The sequence below is a fragment of the Pezoporus flaviventris genome, unplaced genomic scaffold, assembly GCF_033815535.1.
Source record: "Pezoporus flaviventris isolate CSIRO_AGI_PZ_B2104156 unplaced genomic scaffold, CSIRO_AGI_Pfla_v1 ptg000005l, whole genome shotgun sequence".
NCBI lineage: Eukaryota > Metazoa > Chordata > Aves > Psittaciformes > Psittacidae > Pezoporus > Pezoporus flaviventris.
The window spans coordinates 17,553,485-17,570,205 of record NW_026892553.1 but is presented as its reverse complement, the minus strand read 5'-3'; the positions used below and the strand labels follow the sequence as shown (position 1 = coordinate 17,570,205).

Sequence of the window (16,721 nt, the reverse complement as noted above, 5' to 3'; positions counted from 1 at the left end):
AGTTGCTGATTCCTCAGAAGAATGAACCAGTGAAAAAATGATCATGACTACATTAGCACTGTCAGAAAATAAAGATGCTTTTAAGACTTTTTCAATACCATCAAGTGAAAAAACAAAGACCATTTAGTTGCAACCCAGTAGTAACCATAAGTCAGATAAACGCGTGTTCCTCAGGTACTTAAGACAACCAAGAGATAATACAGAGTACAAAGCAGTAAAACCAAATAGAGAGAAAGGCTGAAGCAGAGGAGACAAGGTAGGTGTGATCTTCATAAAAGAGAAATGTGTAGCAGAAGAAGAGATAGAGTTTGGAAAGAATCCAAGTTACAAAGATCAGGGGTGAAACATTTAGGAACTGCAAGCAGTGAAATGGAGCTGTGCCTGTAGAACCTTGTAAATCACCATCATTATGCATAATATTCTGTATTTCTTTACTTACTTTAAATATTTAACTGAATAGAATTCATATACTTCCTAACGCCTCCACCTCCACCCATAACTTAGACACATTTCAGATATTCTCCTTGAACAAAATCTAAGTAATTTCCCACTTTGTTTGGCTTTATTTATGCAGGAAAGAAAGAAGCAAATATTCACTTTGTAAATCAGCCACTCCATGGCATCCTTTGCTCACTGCCATTTCAAAACCAGGCAGGAAACAGAGTAGACAGGACAATTATTTCAGCCTGCCTTCCTTCCCAGGCATCAAAATCCCATCCTTTTGGAGGGCTGGAAGTACTGCTGTCATTTCATCACAGTGTTTTAGTCACACAGCAAGTGCATATTACATGACAAAGAGGGAAAAAGGCATTCCTCTACTGCTTTTAAACAGATTGCTTAATATACATACACATACATGTAATTATACAAAATATAATGCAGAATGTATGCATAATGTATATACCTATATATAGATATAATATATCCATATGTATGCATATGGTAAAGGTATACCTAAAATATATTTTACTACTATATTGGATTATAATTATTTATTTTATTGCATGCCTTAATTCCTTCAAGAAAGCACTTACTATGTATTTATAGAGATTTTTCAGTTGTTACTGGTCAATAAATGGATGGTAACTTCTTCCTACTGCAGGACTTGCAAAAACACCAACCAAACTAACTTAAGCCTAAAAATTTTCTTTTTAATCTATCTGACAAAATAGATCTCTCCAGTTAATTATGACACTAATACATACCACAACTCCAAATTGTTCTGGTTCAGCAAGATCATTATATTCATCTTTTAATTCGGCTAAGGCATTGAGTTCCTTCTGCTCAGGAAGAGTCTTCACTAGGTTCTAAAACAAACAAGATATTATATCAAATTAGTTATATTAAACTAGCTGAGGTCTTAAAATATCACGTTTAAAATATCACAACACGGAAATGCAGGAGGAAATTATGGTAAGCTTATTTTATTTAAGCAGCTTTAACACTATGTAAACAACAAATCAAACCAGTAATTATTTAATATAGACATCAGCACCTCTGTTAGTATCTCATTTGAAGGATGCCTTCTCAGTACTGAAAGTTAGATGAAACTCCTTGATGCCGTCAGACCCTGAAGAACTATACTCCATCTTCCACCCCCCCCACTCCCATGCTTGCATCTTGCTCATTAAATGCTACTCAAGAAATAGCTGGTCTGTGTAAAGCAAAACATAACTAACTAAAAAAACCCAGAACTCCTAAAACATTCAAAATAGCTGTGCCCAAACTTCATTTAAAGCACCTTACACAAAAAAAAAGCAGCAACATCTCAAAACTGGATAGATCTAGATAGCAAATATACTGGAACTCAGCAAAAAGCACAACTTGCTTGAAATCCTATCCATGTCTACAGATACGCTACATCCATTAAATATTTATATTAAGGCTGGAGAATACTTTGTTTTAAGAGATGCTCAGTCGAAGTTTAGATTGTTGAGGACACCGTGCAATGGGCAAGCATTAGCCACTGAAGAAATCAAAGGGTCTGAGTTAAAAACATTTACCTATAGAAGAGAACCAGAGAGACCTCCAGGTCTAGGTGAACGCAGCACCTCCCGCCTTCCTACTATGCCCTTAGGAAGATCTGGGATGGGGAGCAATAGCCCAACCACATTCAATGAGGCAACCTGTTTCTGTACGCTGAATAATTTATTAACACTTAATATGCATAGAGGGGCCAAAGAAGTAGCACACTTCTGTTATCAATACCTGTGGAAAAATCAACATGAGGTTCACCCTGTTCCACATTGCGATCAATGACACCTGTACCAAATAACTAAGAAAAAAAAATGCCTTCATGCGGAAATCAGTTTTTCTTCTACACAAACACAAGAGTCCCAAGGTATTCAAGAGAAAAGGGATAAATCCATGTTCTTCAACAAGAAGCTCCTACTGTAGGAAGCCACCCTCTTCAAACCTGCCTAAGTAAAAGGCAATGGCAGAACCACTGTCAGGTTTAGATGTTTACTTGCAATAAAGTGTCTATGGAACTGCAATCTAATAGGATTTTAATTACAACACATATTTTAGTGAAAATAATGTGTTATGGATAAAAAAAAAATCTAACTCTTTTGATAATTTTGGCAATACCATTCATTAAAGTAGAACACTGGAGCATTGTGTACAGTTCTGGTGTCCTCAACATCAAAAGGACATGGAACTGTTGGAACAAGTCCAGAGGAGGCCGCGAGGATGATCAGCACCTCCCATATGAAGACAAGCTGAGAAAGTTGGGGCTGTTCAGCCTGGAGAAGAGAAGGCTGCGTGGAGACCTCAGAGCAGCCTTCCAGTATCTGAAGGGGGCCTATAAGGATATTGGGGAGGGACTCTTTGTTAGGGACTGTAGTGATAGGGCAAAGGGTAATGGGTTAAAACTTAAACAGGGGAAGTTTAGATTGGATATAAGGAAGAAGTTCGTTACTGCAAGGGTGCTGAGGCACTGGAACGGGCTGCCCAGGGAAGTTGCGAATGCTCCATCCCTGGCAGTGTTCAAGGCCATGTTTAGGTTTATGTCACAAAAAAGACTCTGGTATAAAAAGAAAGTTATGTGCCTTTTAAAATCACAAAAACAGCCAGTGTTATAAAAGCATGATTTTTTTTCCAGATATAAAAACCTTAACTGGAGAAAATGTGTACTGTCAGAGGTACAGATGTCTTACTTTCACAGCATACAAATCTTGCCATCACTCCTGCAATATTCTTAGTCGTTAGGAGAATTTGATTACTGATCACTCTGCCAGGCTTGATAAAACAAGCATTAAGGTACAAGTTCGAGAAAGGCATCAGTCTGATTTGTCAAATTTGCAAGTGGTAGCTAACTTAATCCTCCAAGCTGAAAGCATCGAACATCACCCATCTTAATAAGGAAAACCAAAGATGACAAGCATCCTCATACAAAACAACCCTCTTGGGGAAATATCTTTACACTTACACCAAGGAGCTACTGAGTGTCTCAGTAAGGAGAGCTCAAAATACTTGACAGAAACAGGAACAGATTCACCTCAATGTCCTACTATTATTAAGCTGCAGCCTCATGTTTAAACCCAAGCATGTTTCCTTTCCTATTAACCCAAACCCACATCTCACTTACTTCTACTTCTAAAAGAAGAATCTGTAAGAAATTCTTGCCCGTTTGACTGTTTAATGCTGAAGATTAGAGACATGAATTAAGCAATGTATTTTTTTATACTTCTTTTCATTAGGCTAACTATTTAGCAAATACTGCAACCTAAAATTTCACAGTATTTATCAGAAATGTGTATTTCATTACACATTAAACATTATTTCTTCCATCAATGCAGAAATACAACTACCTAGTACTAAACCTGCCTTCTCTTTTTTATAGCTACATAACCAAAATCTGTAGCATGCCTGATCATTACTTTTTCCTCATCCATAACCCTAAATGGCCTACAGCTAACAGAGGAACTCATTTTACCCTGAGCTTCTAAGGAGACTTTGGCTCTATTAGCGGTGCAGCTCCATATATATACACATGGGCATATATGTATGTATATGTTTAAATATGTTTACTTTCATTAATTGTATTGAATAACTGAAAATGAAGCTAAATCATTCGGGGATCATATACTCAAATCTTTCTCAGTACTTTAGGAAACAGTTTCATAGTGTATTCATGATGATGTGAATTTAAAACAAAATAGGGTAAATAAAGGCTTACATATACATAGAAAGCAGAAATCTAAGGCTGACATTAAGAGGCTGAAACCATCACTCACTATCAAAACACCCTGAATTCTGCTAAACACGGTGTTTGACAACTGCATGTTTATAACAACTCACTTTCTCAAGGACAAACTAGGAATTGAGAATCCTTTCTTCCTGGATATTTTCTTCAAGGAGGCGTTTCAACCGTATACAGCCTTCTATGTACTCAAACTGATTAATCCAATTAATTTCAGTATGTACTACAATCAGTTTGAAAAGCAGCAAGAAATGAGGACTTGAGAAGCACAACTGAAAAAGCACCTTCCTATCTGTTCAATTACGCTCTGACCGTTTTGTTCTCATTGCTTTGATACTTGGAACAAAGCAGTTTCTCCATGAGCATTTCTATAAAGCACAGGTTTTGCTAAGCATGAAAGCAAGCAAGGCTTGCTTTGTAAAATCTTTCCAACCAGTAGTACTGAAAACTGTTAAACTGGCAAATTAGTTAATAACTCAGTTGGGAGATTAGAATGAAAACAAACCAGATTAGACTGAAAATGAAATAAATGATATAGCCCATTTACCCTAATGCATCTTTATGTGTAAGAACATCTTTAGGAACACCGAAGGAATCTCTTCTCTGGATTATCAACTCAATCTCTCCACTATTGGGAGCAACTCTGCCAGACCATTCCCTTCAGGAACAAACTAACCTCCAAAGCCTCAGGTTTTTGAAGATTATAGGCAGCTGAGTTTCTAGATAGTTGCATTCATGATGAATTCATATACATCTATTCTGGTGTTAACATAGCCTTTTAATTAGGCAACTTCTTTTTTCTCCCCAGTGTTTCAGCACATCACTCTTTTCCCCATCTAGTTCTAATGTAGCCCTATCCTCTCTCAGCTATTTATATTGCTAATCTAATCAAGTCAATCTTTCCTAGCGTCTTTCTGTAGACTGTTTCTCCATCCCTCAATCAACTTCAGTAATTCAGCTTCTCCATTTTAAACTAATTTTGAGAAACAAACTGAGTCCTTTAGATAAGGTCTTTGAGGTACATTATTCAAAAGCATAATTATCCTCTCTACAGGAAATACTTGACCTGAAACACCTTGCAATCACATTTGCCTTTTTTATGGTATGGGCTCTGGCTGGGATGAAGTTGATTTTCTTCATAGCAGCCAATACGGTGCTGTTTTGACTTGTGACCAAAACCATGTTGATAACACACTGATGTTTTAGCTACTACTGAACAGTTCTTGGGCAGCTGCAAGGTATTTGCTGTTTCTCATTCTGCAAGTAGGCCAGGGAGGGCAATCTGCACCCCCTCCACACTGGGAAGTAGGCCAGGGCAAGTGAGGTAAGGGCTTAGCTGCTCCACATGCAGCTACACCAGTGGTAGCTATACTTGTCCCATTGAGCACAGATTCACTATTACATCTCAATCATTTCCAGCTGATAAGCAACCATTACAAAATCAGCTTCCAGCATTTTAGAATTAGCATGCAAGACCTCATACTTCAGCAGAACATATTACATCCTATTGCTATTAATCTAGGTCTCAAGATGTCTCTACATTTGTTGCAGAAGTAACTATACCAATATGGAACTCTTCTGTGTTTGAGGTATTCAAGGTAGGTTTTTTCTTCCTGCTGAGTTTTTTACTTTGCTCATCCTGTAGGCTTCTCAATCAAATGTTCTGATTTCCCTGATCAATAAACATGAATTTAGGACTTTTCATTTTCAAATACTACCTATCACGGGCAGAAGCTTTTTCTAAGAAGACGTACTCAGTGCAAACAGATGATATTTTTAGCAATGCAGATTAGAAATGCAAATCAATTTCATGCTGACATGGCCTGAAGCAGGACACCATAGTGAAACACATCAAATAAAGTCAACTGGAAACTGTTTCCCATCAAATGGGAACTTCCAAAAGCATTAAAGCATAGCAATTAAAACAAACAAACAAAAAAAATATATCAAGGGTTTCCCAAATGAAATATCAATGAGAATATAATATGGATTTCTAAACACATTAGTTTAGGTACTATAAATCTTAGAATATGACACAATAACAAAATATAACAGGATGTCTTGCTGTTGAGTGCAGTAGTTTGAAATATGAGACAACAGCAGCTCTTCTTTTACAGCCTCAAAAGAAACAAACTCCAGACTTGGAGGAGGGCCTTAGTGACACAAGAAAAACTGCAGGCAAAGGACAAGCAAATTTAATTTCATAAATAGAATTCCATTTACACCACACATTGGGCAACACAGTAATTTTATTGAACATTCATGTTGAAATTTGAAGAAGCTATACTCTTCTTAACTGTGGCAACTTTAGTCCAGTGTCCCTGGAACAACCACTTTGCAGGTCCAAAAAATGAGGAAGAAATGAATTTAGAAAGCCTTGAAGGGAATGCGAGAGGGGTGCAGGCGACAAAGAAGGAGGACAGGATAAATTAAGGACCAGTATGTTAGCTAGAACCTGAATCTGCATGATAATAAAATAAACCAGTTTAACATCAGTACCATTGGTGTGCTACATCTGCATATCATTTGTAGGTTTACATGTTTATCGTGCACTCTGTCACTCCTCAGAGATCATGAGGGGCAATGTATGCAATTGCTGTCCTCCTACTGTGAGGAAGTCAGAGAAGGATGTAAAGAAGCTATATTCCATACTTTCTTCTCTCCAGCTGAGAAATTTTGGGATCAAAATAAGACTAAACCAGCTTGAGCACAGGTTTGATTTAGAGACTTTTTTTGGGCTATAGCAGTATCTTAAAACATTCAGATAGTTTCATCTGTCACTAGTGACAAGCAGAGTTGTTCCCACAAGAAGCCTGCTGAAACTTCATCATCCACCAGCCTACACCTGGAAAATGCTCGTCTTTGACACTGATAAACTACAATTAACAGATATAAGCTCCATAAACCAAGAGATTCAAAAGTACCTTTGTTAATGGTGTCTTTTAAATATAGCCACTGTTACATACGATCCTATTCAAAAGTAGAAGTGAAATAAACAACACAGTCAACACAACTGCTGCACTTGTGGCTGATATCCAGCACAACCTACACTAACCTTACACTTGAATACTTACGCTTTTACAATATTTTACATGGAGAACAAGCTATGAACAATATGAACAAAACCAGAGCAATTTTCACATACCTGAATCAAGGATTCACTCAGTTTCTCTTCATCAACCTCCAAGATAATATTTTTTATTTCTTCATAAGGCAAACGGAAAGAACCCAAAAATATTGCTGAAATTCAATAATAAATCATTAGGATCAAAAAGGCCAGAAAAGTTTATATAAGAAGGAAAACTTAACTTATAGAAACCAAAAATTCCTACCTTGATCCAAATAAAGGGATTCACTATTAATAAGTTTTCTGTATAAAACAAGTGCTAGATGGGACTATTTATTGCAGTTCGACTTCCAATGAATTTCATTCCTAAGAAATGAAACTATGACAACACTTAACTGTTCAATCAGCCTCCCTTGCTCCCTGGAGTGTTACTTATCTCTAGCAATAAAGTCCTATTTTCATGAATGGCAACATCTGCATCACTACTTAAACAGACTTATTCAGCCACTTGAAGACCTTATCAAATATTTCTTTGTTTCATAACCCTGTATGAATAGCTGTACTGCATTTACAATTGGCTGAGTGATATTTATATGACATTCTAGAGAGAGAATCAAAAGAATAATGAAGAGCAGGGCAAAGGAATAAAGAAATTATCCTAACTGCCACTTTTTAGGATAACTAAATTTATACAAGAGGCAATGTATATACACTTCAAAGATGGAGTTCTCAAAGCAATTTCATCTCAGGATATTATAACATCTCAACATCCAATAAATACGAAGTATTCCTAACACAGATGCATATACATACCATTGCAATAAAATGCTGTATATATTCAATCCACCTACTGTGGCTGATTTCCCTGCATCCACATTTTCAAAACTTGAAGTTTCATATCACTTGTGTCATTGTTAATTTTCTGCTTAAAAAAACGTGCTCACGGATGTGATGATAAACAATGCACAGATTTGGTTTTTACACACTTCATTTGCCACGGGCATAGTTGGACTAGTGACATTTTATGGTATTTTTAATTCAAATAAATGAATGTACTACTCCTGATGATTGATTTCCCTCCATAATTAAAGAGAGAATCAGAACATTAAAACAAAGAGGTAAGGCTGTTTTCCTTACTGTTTCTGGTAGCAGTATCTGCACCCAACTTAACCTCTTTTGGAATATTTTTCTCTTTAAAAATACAACCCTCATAAAGCTCCATATCTCCATTGCTTTAACCAGAAAGAACCCTTTGGAATGGCCTCTCAACCCCAGCCCACAAACCCTATAAACATCTAGCCTTCTCTGAACCAATGATAATCCTTTAGTTATACTTCCAGTCTAAAGCAATTAATGAAAGAATTGATATTTTGTTACAAAACCATATAGTTCATTAACATTAACATAACACAGAAAACTGATGTAGATGTAAATACACTATTATATAGCTATATAGTGAACTGGAAGTTACATAGTGAATTGTTATATAGTGAACTGAAATCCTATGCATGTGAAACATGTGAGCCAAAGCCTCATGTTCATGAGCCAGTGTTTAGAAAAGGCATATTGTACATGTAAATTAAAAAGACCATTTAGAACCTGTCTGTGTACATGCCAGATAGTCACCTAATGCATTTCACATCACTTACATAAATTTTGTGCGCTTTTTGAATCCAAAATCCTTAATTCTTTAATCTTTTTCTTTGACTGAACTGTTTTCTTTTCTTCTGATTCTTCTACTGGCTTTTTAGCTGAAAAAAAAATAAAATGTATTTATTAAATTCTGATTCATTATTACAGCTGTTCAATCTTAACAGACTAATAGCAACTCAGCTAGAAAGCCATAATAACGCATCTATTAGCATCAGTTCAAGGCAAAATGAATGCACTGCCTCAACGTACTGTAAAATATCCACAGAAACAAAGCACAGAGACAAAATTAGTAGGAACATGAAATGAAAATGTTAATATGACAATGACCAATTTTCCCCAAGCGCTACCAAATTACATTCATATATTTTAACCCACTGAATTTGTTTTCTGCAGCTCCAGTTTATTCTAAGCACTGTGAAAACGACAGCGACTTGGTGTTACCTCAAAGCACGTGAGTGCCCTCTGTTGAAACAGAAATAACTCTAATACCATTTGCAATTCTTCATCCACAACCAATATATGAATCATTCGAGATTTATCACACTACACAAAGGTAGGCTTTTACTATTTATTTATGTTGTCACTGGTAAAAAGGAAAACCAAATGAGAAAATATCATACAATTTAAATTATTTTTAATTAGCAAGGATTGCTAGCCTTACATTCAGTGCTTAAAATTAAATATAATGTGGTATTGAGAGATTTAAAATATGCTGATTTTTTTGCATAATTTAACATATTTAATTTTCACTGAATTTTCTTAAGTATTAATTAAGTAAATACATTAAGAAGGATTTATTTCCTTTTAAATATCATCACATATTTGGCACTGAAGGAATAGAATCCTTATGCTTAACGTGAAACTTAATGAATATTTCAAGTCATTCAAAAGTAACTGAAAAACTTCAAAGTCAAGTTAAGAGCAAGTTTTAAATATGCCTTTCTCTTCTGAGATTTGGTTTTTGCTGTACTGGTTTCATCAGGATGGGTTTCATTACAAGTATCTCCTAAGAAGAGATATTAATATTTAGTGTGAAGAATAACACCAAAACTGCAGTTTCAATTTCTCTATTAAAAAAAAAACAGAACAAAGAAAGCAGTTATTTTTCTCCTTTACACATCACCACTAGGAAAACAAGTGGCATAAAATAATTCTACTGGGCTTATATCACTTGAATAATTAGTTTACCTGGGGCATTTTTATGCCGGCATTAATTAAGATAGGACAAGATCATTCCCTCATCCCCAGCTATCTCTAAAAAGCCTTAAACTGAAAAAGCTGAGCAGAAGAGACGGCCCAACAACAATGCAACACTTGTTCTCCCCTTAGCCTGCCATTATTCTCCAAGCATAGGTACATATGACCAGCTTCCTTGTAAAAGGAGAGCTACACATCAACTTGTTAATAACCAGGTAATACTCTATAGTCCCACCAGTGCTGACCTTTTAACCACCATGAACTACTGTTTAAAATCCTGAAGTGACACTCCATGAAGTAATCACACCCTTATCACTAATTGTTCTCTATTAAACAAGGAAATAAAACCAGGTGCTCAACAAAACAAATGAGAAAACACCCCAGAGTTAAAAATTAGTTGTCCCATGAGAAGGCAATAAACATTATGAGTTCTGGTATATGAACAGAAGTCAGTGAAGAGCCTAGGTTTGTGACTGGTGAGAGAAATGATTCAAGATGAGTGACCCATTCCAAACATGTTCCGTTTAACAATTAAACTCTCTGGATTTCCGTATGTGATTGGGTCTTTAAAGACAGACAAGAGCCTAACTCAAATTATGCATTAAGCTACTCAGCCACTGCAGCATCAAGAGACGAAAAGAGGTTTGGCTGGTTTTAAACTGAAGGTGGTGGGGGGGGGGAATCAGTTTTTAAGCAAAGTATTTTATACAAAGAGATAAACACAGGATGGGCTGAGTCAGGATTCAGGATGGTAACTCTGCAAGTACAGGGCAAACCACCGGTTTTCATTATTGTCCCTCCTCACCAGCTTCCCAATTGCACTCCTCTAGTGGCTGTGAAACTAGTAACCACATTTGGAAAGCAAAAGACCAAACAGTCAAAGGTTTTGTAACAAACTTTGGCTACTCTTACCTGCTTAACCATCATTGATAAATCCTACATTTCATAAATATTTAACGCCTCAATTAGATTAAAACTTTTCCATTTGGAAAAGACCAGAGAAGATGTTTTTTTTCCAAAGGCTTTCATCTTTTCAAGCATGAGACTTCAGAGACTTTAAGTTAGCCAATTCACAAAAGCCATGGAGAAATACTAGAATCAGATGCTTATGTGACTGCAGAGCCCCAACATAACGCCGTTAACATCTTCCCAAACTAAGACTCAGAGGCAAGAGACATTACATTAGTAGTATTTCTGCAACACAGTTTGACCCATGCTGGAGATAACATTACACATTACAGAGTGATGCTATCGAAAGTGATGCTCTTCCATCTTCTTCATCTGATCACAAGAGTCCATTCCAGCAGTGACTCAACTGTGACAGGACCATGGCTTATAGAATTTTAAAAACCAAACAAAAAAAACACTTGACACATGTTAGTAATAACATGCTATTGCTGACCAACATCCCAACCCTTTTCAGGTTCTCCCTTCACAAGGGCCTATTTAAAACTGACACATGCTTTTTGGTTTACTGTTACAGAACCACAGAGAGAGAGATGAAGAAAGGATTTCACAGCAGTCAACATCGAGTAGCTCAAAAAAAGCAAGACACACACAGAGAGAAATTATCAACCTGGAAGCTAAAGGATCTGTATTAATTGGAGTTTAGTGCTGTGATTTTTATTATTATTAGCCTTTTCTTTCAGAACGCAATGACCTTTTTCCCATCTTAAATGTGTCTTGATCCAAAGTCAACCTTCTAAAAACATGTTTCACCTGTTTCACTTCCCAGAACATACTCACTAACCAAGTTTGTCTCAGCCCTCCACTGCATTAACAGCCCTGGAACAACGGCAGAACCCTCCCACAGTGGTTAAGCCTGTCCAGGTACTGCAGCAAGCCACTCTTTGCCAGAGCGACGAATACCGCCTTTACAAATTCTGAGTAACAGAAAGCCAAGTATTTTCTCATCATGTGAAAGAAGCATGTGTACCAACAAAGTTCAGACTCGAAAGGTCCCATCAGGTTGTCTCCTGTATTTCAGCTCACCTCAATCGCTGTCTGTGACAGACAATGCTAATGCATGTCTGTTGTGCTGATGCAAAGCATTTTTAAATCCTCTACCCTACATCCCTGTTTTTCTTCCTGAAAGCTAATCCCGTTTCACAGAACTGCATGTAGATTGAAACGTGGACTTATCTGAAATACATATATACACAGACATATACACACAAATAGGCAGACCCGTGGGAGGGGGACTTTTGTTCTGAAGAAATGAAGAAAAGTATACTCTTGATTGTTTAAAACTATTTCCCCGTTCAGTTGGGAAGAAGAAAGAAGCAAGCGCTTAAAACCGCAAACAATCAGCTGTCACTGAAGTGACAAAATACCCACTAATGCATAATTACCTCACACCCGCTAAACACATAGAATGTTGTTTTGGCTGGAGTTACTTTTCTTTACCATTTACCTCAAGCAGACATGAAAGGGAAAGGGAAAGAGAGCCAATATTCTAAAGCAGAAGGGGGAAAAGTAGTTTTAGCACACACAGATGTCTCTTCGAGAACCAGAAAATGCAGATCTAAACACCAGCAACACATAACCTACTTTTTCCCTTTTCCTATTTTAAACTTAGTTTCGAGTTCTATTTTGTTAGTAACAACATATTTGTTTATCAGTGTTGGAGGAAAAAAGCTGATGCAACATGTTGCAAGAAATTGTTTTCTGTTCATCTTCCATTATGCAACGCATGTGCAGCTCAAGTGTGCACCTTCAGTGATACCTTCAGCTGGGAACTAATTTAATCCCATAGAAAGTGCTCTGCTTGAAACCCATTTAGGGTCCAAATTAAAACTGGCAGCACTGAACAAAATGTTATGTAAGTTTAAGATACATTAAACAAGACTAATGGTAATCATGGCAAAGAACGTGCACAAACATGTTGAAATACTTCAGAGACATAATTAAGAAAAGATTTCTACCACCAGTACTTTTGCAGCAAAAAAAGGAAGCATTGAAAATTACCATTCTATACCTGGTCATTAATTTAGCTACTGAATGGCATTATAAGTTATCTTGCCACATTTTAGAGATGCATACAATTTTATTCCATTGGAGTTGTTAACGTATTTTACTCTGAGCTAAAAAGTCCACTTCATATTAAATTCCTTTCTTTTTTAAATAAGCAGTGAATAATTTTAATGAAGAATTAGTAGTAGAAGGTGCCAGTCATGAATATGATGAAGATGAAAATTAAAGGAGATAAAACAGAGTACACAGAATTACAATGTGGAGAAAGCAGAGACTGAGGTGAACTTCAGCCTACCCGAACTTGAGCCTTAATCTCCAATTTCTATCAAGTCTGTACTCACAAGGAATACATACCTCATATTGTGCTAGGAAAAAAAAATGAGTAATTTCATCTTATTTCCACCTAGCTAGTGGCTTACAAATCGCATCTACAAGTATTTGGCAACAAAAGTAAATATACAAAGGAAATTAATTGCTTTATTATTCTCTTTACCTGAAACAAGACCTATGGCTAGTATAGGAGGAAAAAAGCTGTGGGATCTCATATTTATTCCCAATGCCACCTGAGCCACTTTTCTGTTCACCTAAAATCACTCGGTTATCAACTCCTGCAGTAAAACCAATTAAGCACTCCTGCTGTCATTCTGTCCTTTCTGCAGGCAGAAGAGCTAAATACCTGGCACTGCACTGAAAAAGAAAAGAGAGGATTCTGTTCCGAAGCAAGTGATTGAGCTGGAAGTGGATCTTAGTTTGAGTCCTCGAGATAAAAAAATAGCACTGACAGGGGAAAAACCATGGAACCTCTTGCATGCTTTTTGCCTAATTAATGTAATCAAGCCGAAGGAAGTGACATCAACATAACAGATGATGCTCTGTGGAAGAAATAAAAAGCCCTAACTTTGTTTTACAAATTAGTTTTGTCCGAAAATAGCAGGGGATCTATAATCCTATTATCTTTTTCCATAATACAATTGATGGTTATTACAGTTGACCACCACAATTAATGACTACATGAAATATTTCTTGTTCTTTCAAAATTGCCCCAAAATAGTTGTAACTCGTCTAATTTTCAAGTGCAGTTTAAAAAGCGGCAACAGGAACTTGTGCAGTGAAGTTGTACGGTTAAAGTGTACTTAATTAGGCACTCCAGATTGCAGTTCTTTCAGTTTTCCACCAACAGCCTGAAATCAAGTAGATGTCTGAGCCACAAATAGCCTACTTGAAAAAATAAGTAAATAGAAAGCAACCAAAAAACCCACAAACAAACCAGGCAAGTGATTTTGCCCCTTTCTATTTACCCTGCTAAAGACCAATGCAAAAGAAGTTGCTTTTGCTGAAAGACAGTAAGAAAACATTAACAATTCATGGCATACAAATGTCACAGAAATATATGCAAGTACTCCTTCTGAACATCAGAAATCAAACAGCAGCAAGCGCACAGTGATTAAACTGGAAATATCCTCAACGGGCCTACTTAGCTGTGTTGTACAATGTGCTGTAAGAAGCTGGAATAAAAGCTAGTTACCTTTTCCATGAACTTTTCTCTGACATTCCCTCCATGAATATTTATATGGAAGAAAGCCTCAAGGTTGTCCACCCCATTTCTGCCTTTGCCACTACTTCAATTTGTGATACTCAACATGGGCACGCTAAGTTTTGTTCCAAAGAGATGCTTAACCTTGGCAAGTTACGCTCAGCACCAAGACATTACGTATCCTTCCTGCCCATGTATTAGAGCTTGACTAATGACTGAAGAGACCAGTCAACACATTTTAGATGCAATATGTGAAGTTACGTGTGTCAGAGAAGACATTTGCCTATAATAATAAAATGCTGCCTATAATAATATTTCTAATTTCCCAGTTATTTTTCCCCTGATGCCAAGCCGTCATCACAACAGAGCAGTGAGATAAAATAGCTAGAATTCTTTTCCAGGCACTCACATGCCTGTTATCCAGGCAACTTTCAAAAGCAAAAGTACCAAGACTCAGACAAAAAAACTCCAAACCTCCAAGTTAAACAAAATGTCAAAAAACCAATATAATACTTTATTTTCTGATAAACTCATTTTCTGTTATTAGTATGACAAGTCTAGTAAATAAGTCTTTTAAATGAATACTTCAGCTCCTCTTCCTCTTGATAAGGCTTGTAAACGGCACATCTTTGCCACTAAAGGCAACATGAATCAAATGTCCAGAAGAATTTTGAAATAATGAAGCTTAAAAAAAAAAGATCGCAAGACCCAAAAATTCCTTTATACAGTCAAGCTAAGTAGATATTGGTGTTAAATTGATTTCTTTTCCTCTTTCACTGCGATATTTGATATCTAAAGCTCCTGACTAAATATTTAAACACTAAGTAAAACACACATCTCAAATGCACATTCCTGTACTCTCTCCCTTTTTGAAGTACTTCTCCACCATCAAGGTTTTAAACAAACATGCTTGAAAAATTGCTTCACTTGCACATATCTAAATTCCCAAACCCTCAATTTGTTTAGCAGCTTTAAGACATATTGTAGTCTCTTATGTTTAATGTGGCACCTCCTGGTTATACACTGTGACCTACACAGTGAAATACAGTTTTACATTTCTATTGACCTCATACTTGAGAAATCTGATTTAATGTTTAGCAAAAACAATTATATTCTCCAGCTAATTTAAAGAATTTATTGGTAGTTATTGTTATATATTGAACTCAAAGGGATGCTTTCATAAGCATCATGCCCAGAGCATAACTTCACAGGGGAAAAGGAGATTAGTAAAAAGAATTGGCAAATTATCTGTCTTAATAGATTCCATCAATTTCCATGAGCAGTAAGCAGTACCCTGTAAAACAGACTGGTAACCACAGCTTTGAGAGTTGGTAACTACAAGTAGCAACTTCTATGCTTACTTAGAAAACTTCAAGAAATTATTTTTCCATTAACAAATGTTTGATATTGTGGCCTTGTGGTGGACAGTACCAAACGACTCTCATTTGTTGCCTCTAATCTGTCACAAGCATACCTTTCAACCTCACCAGATGTGGGCACAAATATTTTTGCTACATGTCAGTCAAGAATAGAGTCTATCACAACCTTGGATCAAAATTACCTCTGGTTTTAACCAGACACATTAGCGCGTAGTAACTCATTTGGAACAGGAGCTGCCACACCACATGTCACAGGGAAAATGTATTGCGTCTTTCCACATCGCAATCATTCTGACTAATGATCGTTCTAATGAAGGTCATCCCAATAGGTTCAATACACTGTGACAGTGAAACGTTTCTGGCATACTGATGTAACTCTCTAAAAACATGACGATTCTGTATCCATTTGGGATAAGCAAACCATAATGTCACACCCCCCCCCCCCCCCAGCAACTGTAGTAGATCTGCTCATACTTATTGGATAACGGCCACCATTCAGTGAGGTATTACTGTGTGGTTTGTGTTCTGTGCAATTTTAGTCTTCCCCTCTGTGCTCTTTGAAAACACAGAGAAAGCAAATATAAATTAGTTATTAATGGGACTTGCAATGGCAGAAAAAGGAGGCAACAAACCAGGAAGATGTGGTCCTGCAAGTAGCAGGATTGAATCACTGGAAAAGTAAACACTGGTTTGAAATACAAATATCAATGCCAC

The 16,721-nt window shown here is 36.6% G+C and overlaps 1 protein-coding gene across 2 annotated transcripts in view; it reads right to left on the bottom strand.

Annotated features, from left to right (window-relative positions):
- The window catches only part of DIAPH2 (diaphanous related formin 2), a 234,663-nt gene that overhangs the window by 148,792 nt on the left and 69,150 nt on the right, over positions 1–16,721 (bottom strand). For both annotated transcript variants that reach the window (XM_061446159.1, XM_061446160.1), the window contains exons 19-21: positions 8,921–9,022; positions 7,350–7,444; positions 1,206–1,307 (exon numbers count right to left, since the gene is read on the bottom strand). In XM_061446159.1, the coding sequence (XP_061302143.1) occupies positions 1,206–1,307; positions 7,350–7,444; positions 8,921–9,022 (299 nt within the window). The remainder of the gene's footprint in view (positions 1–1,205; positions 1,308–7,349; positions 7,445–8,920; positions 9,023–16,721) is intronic.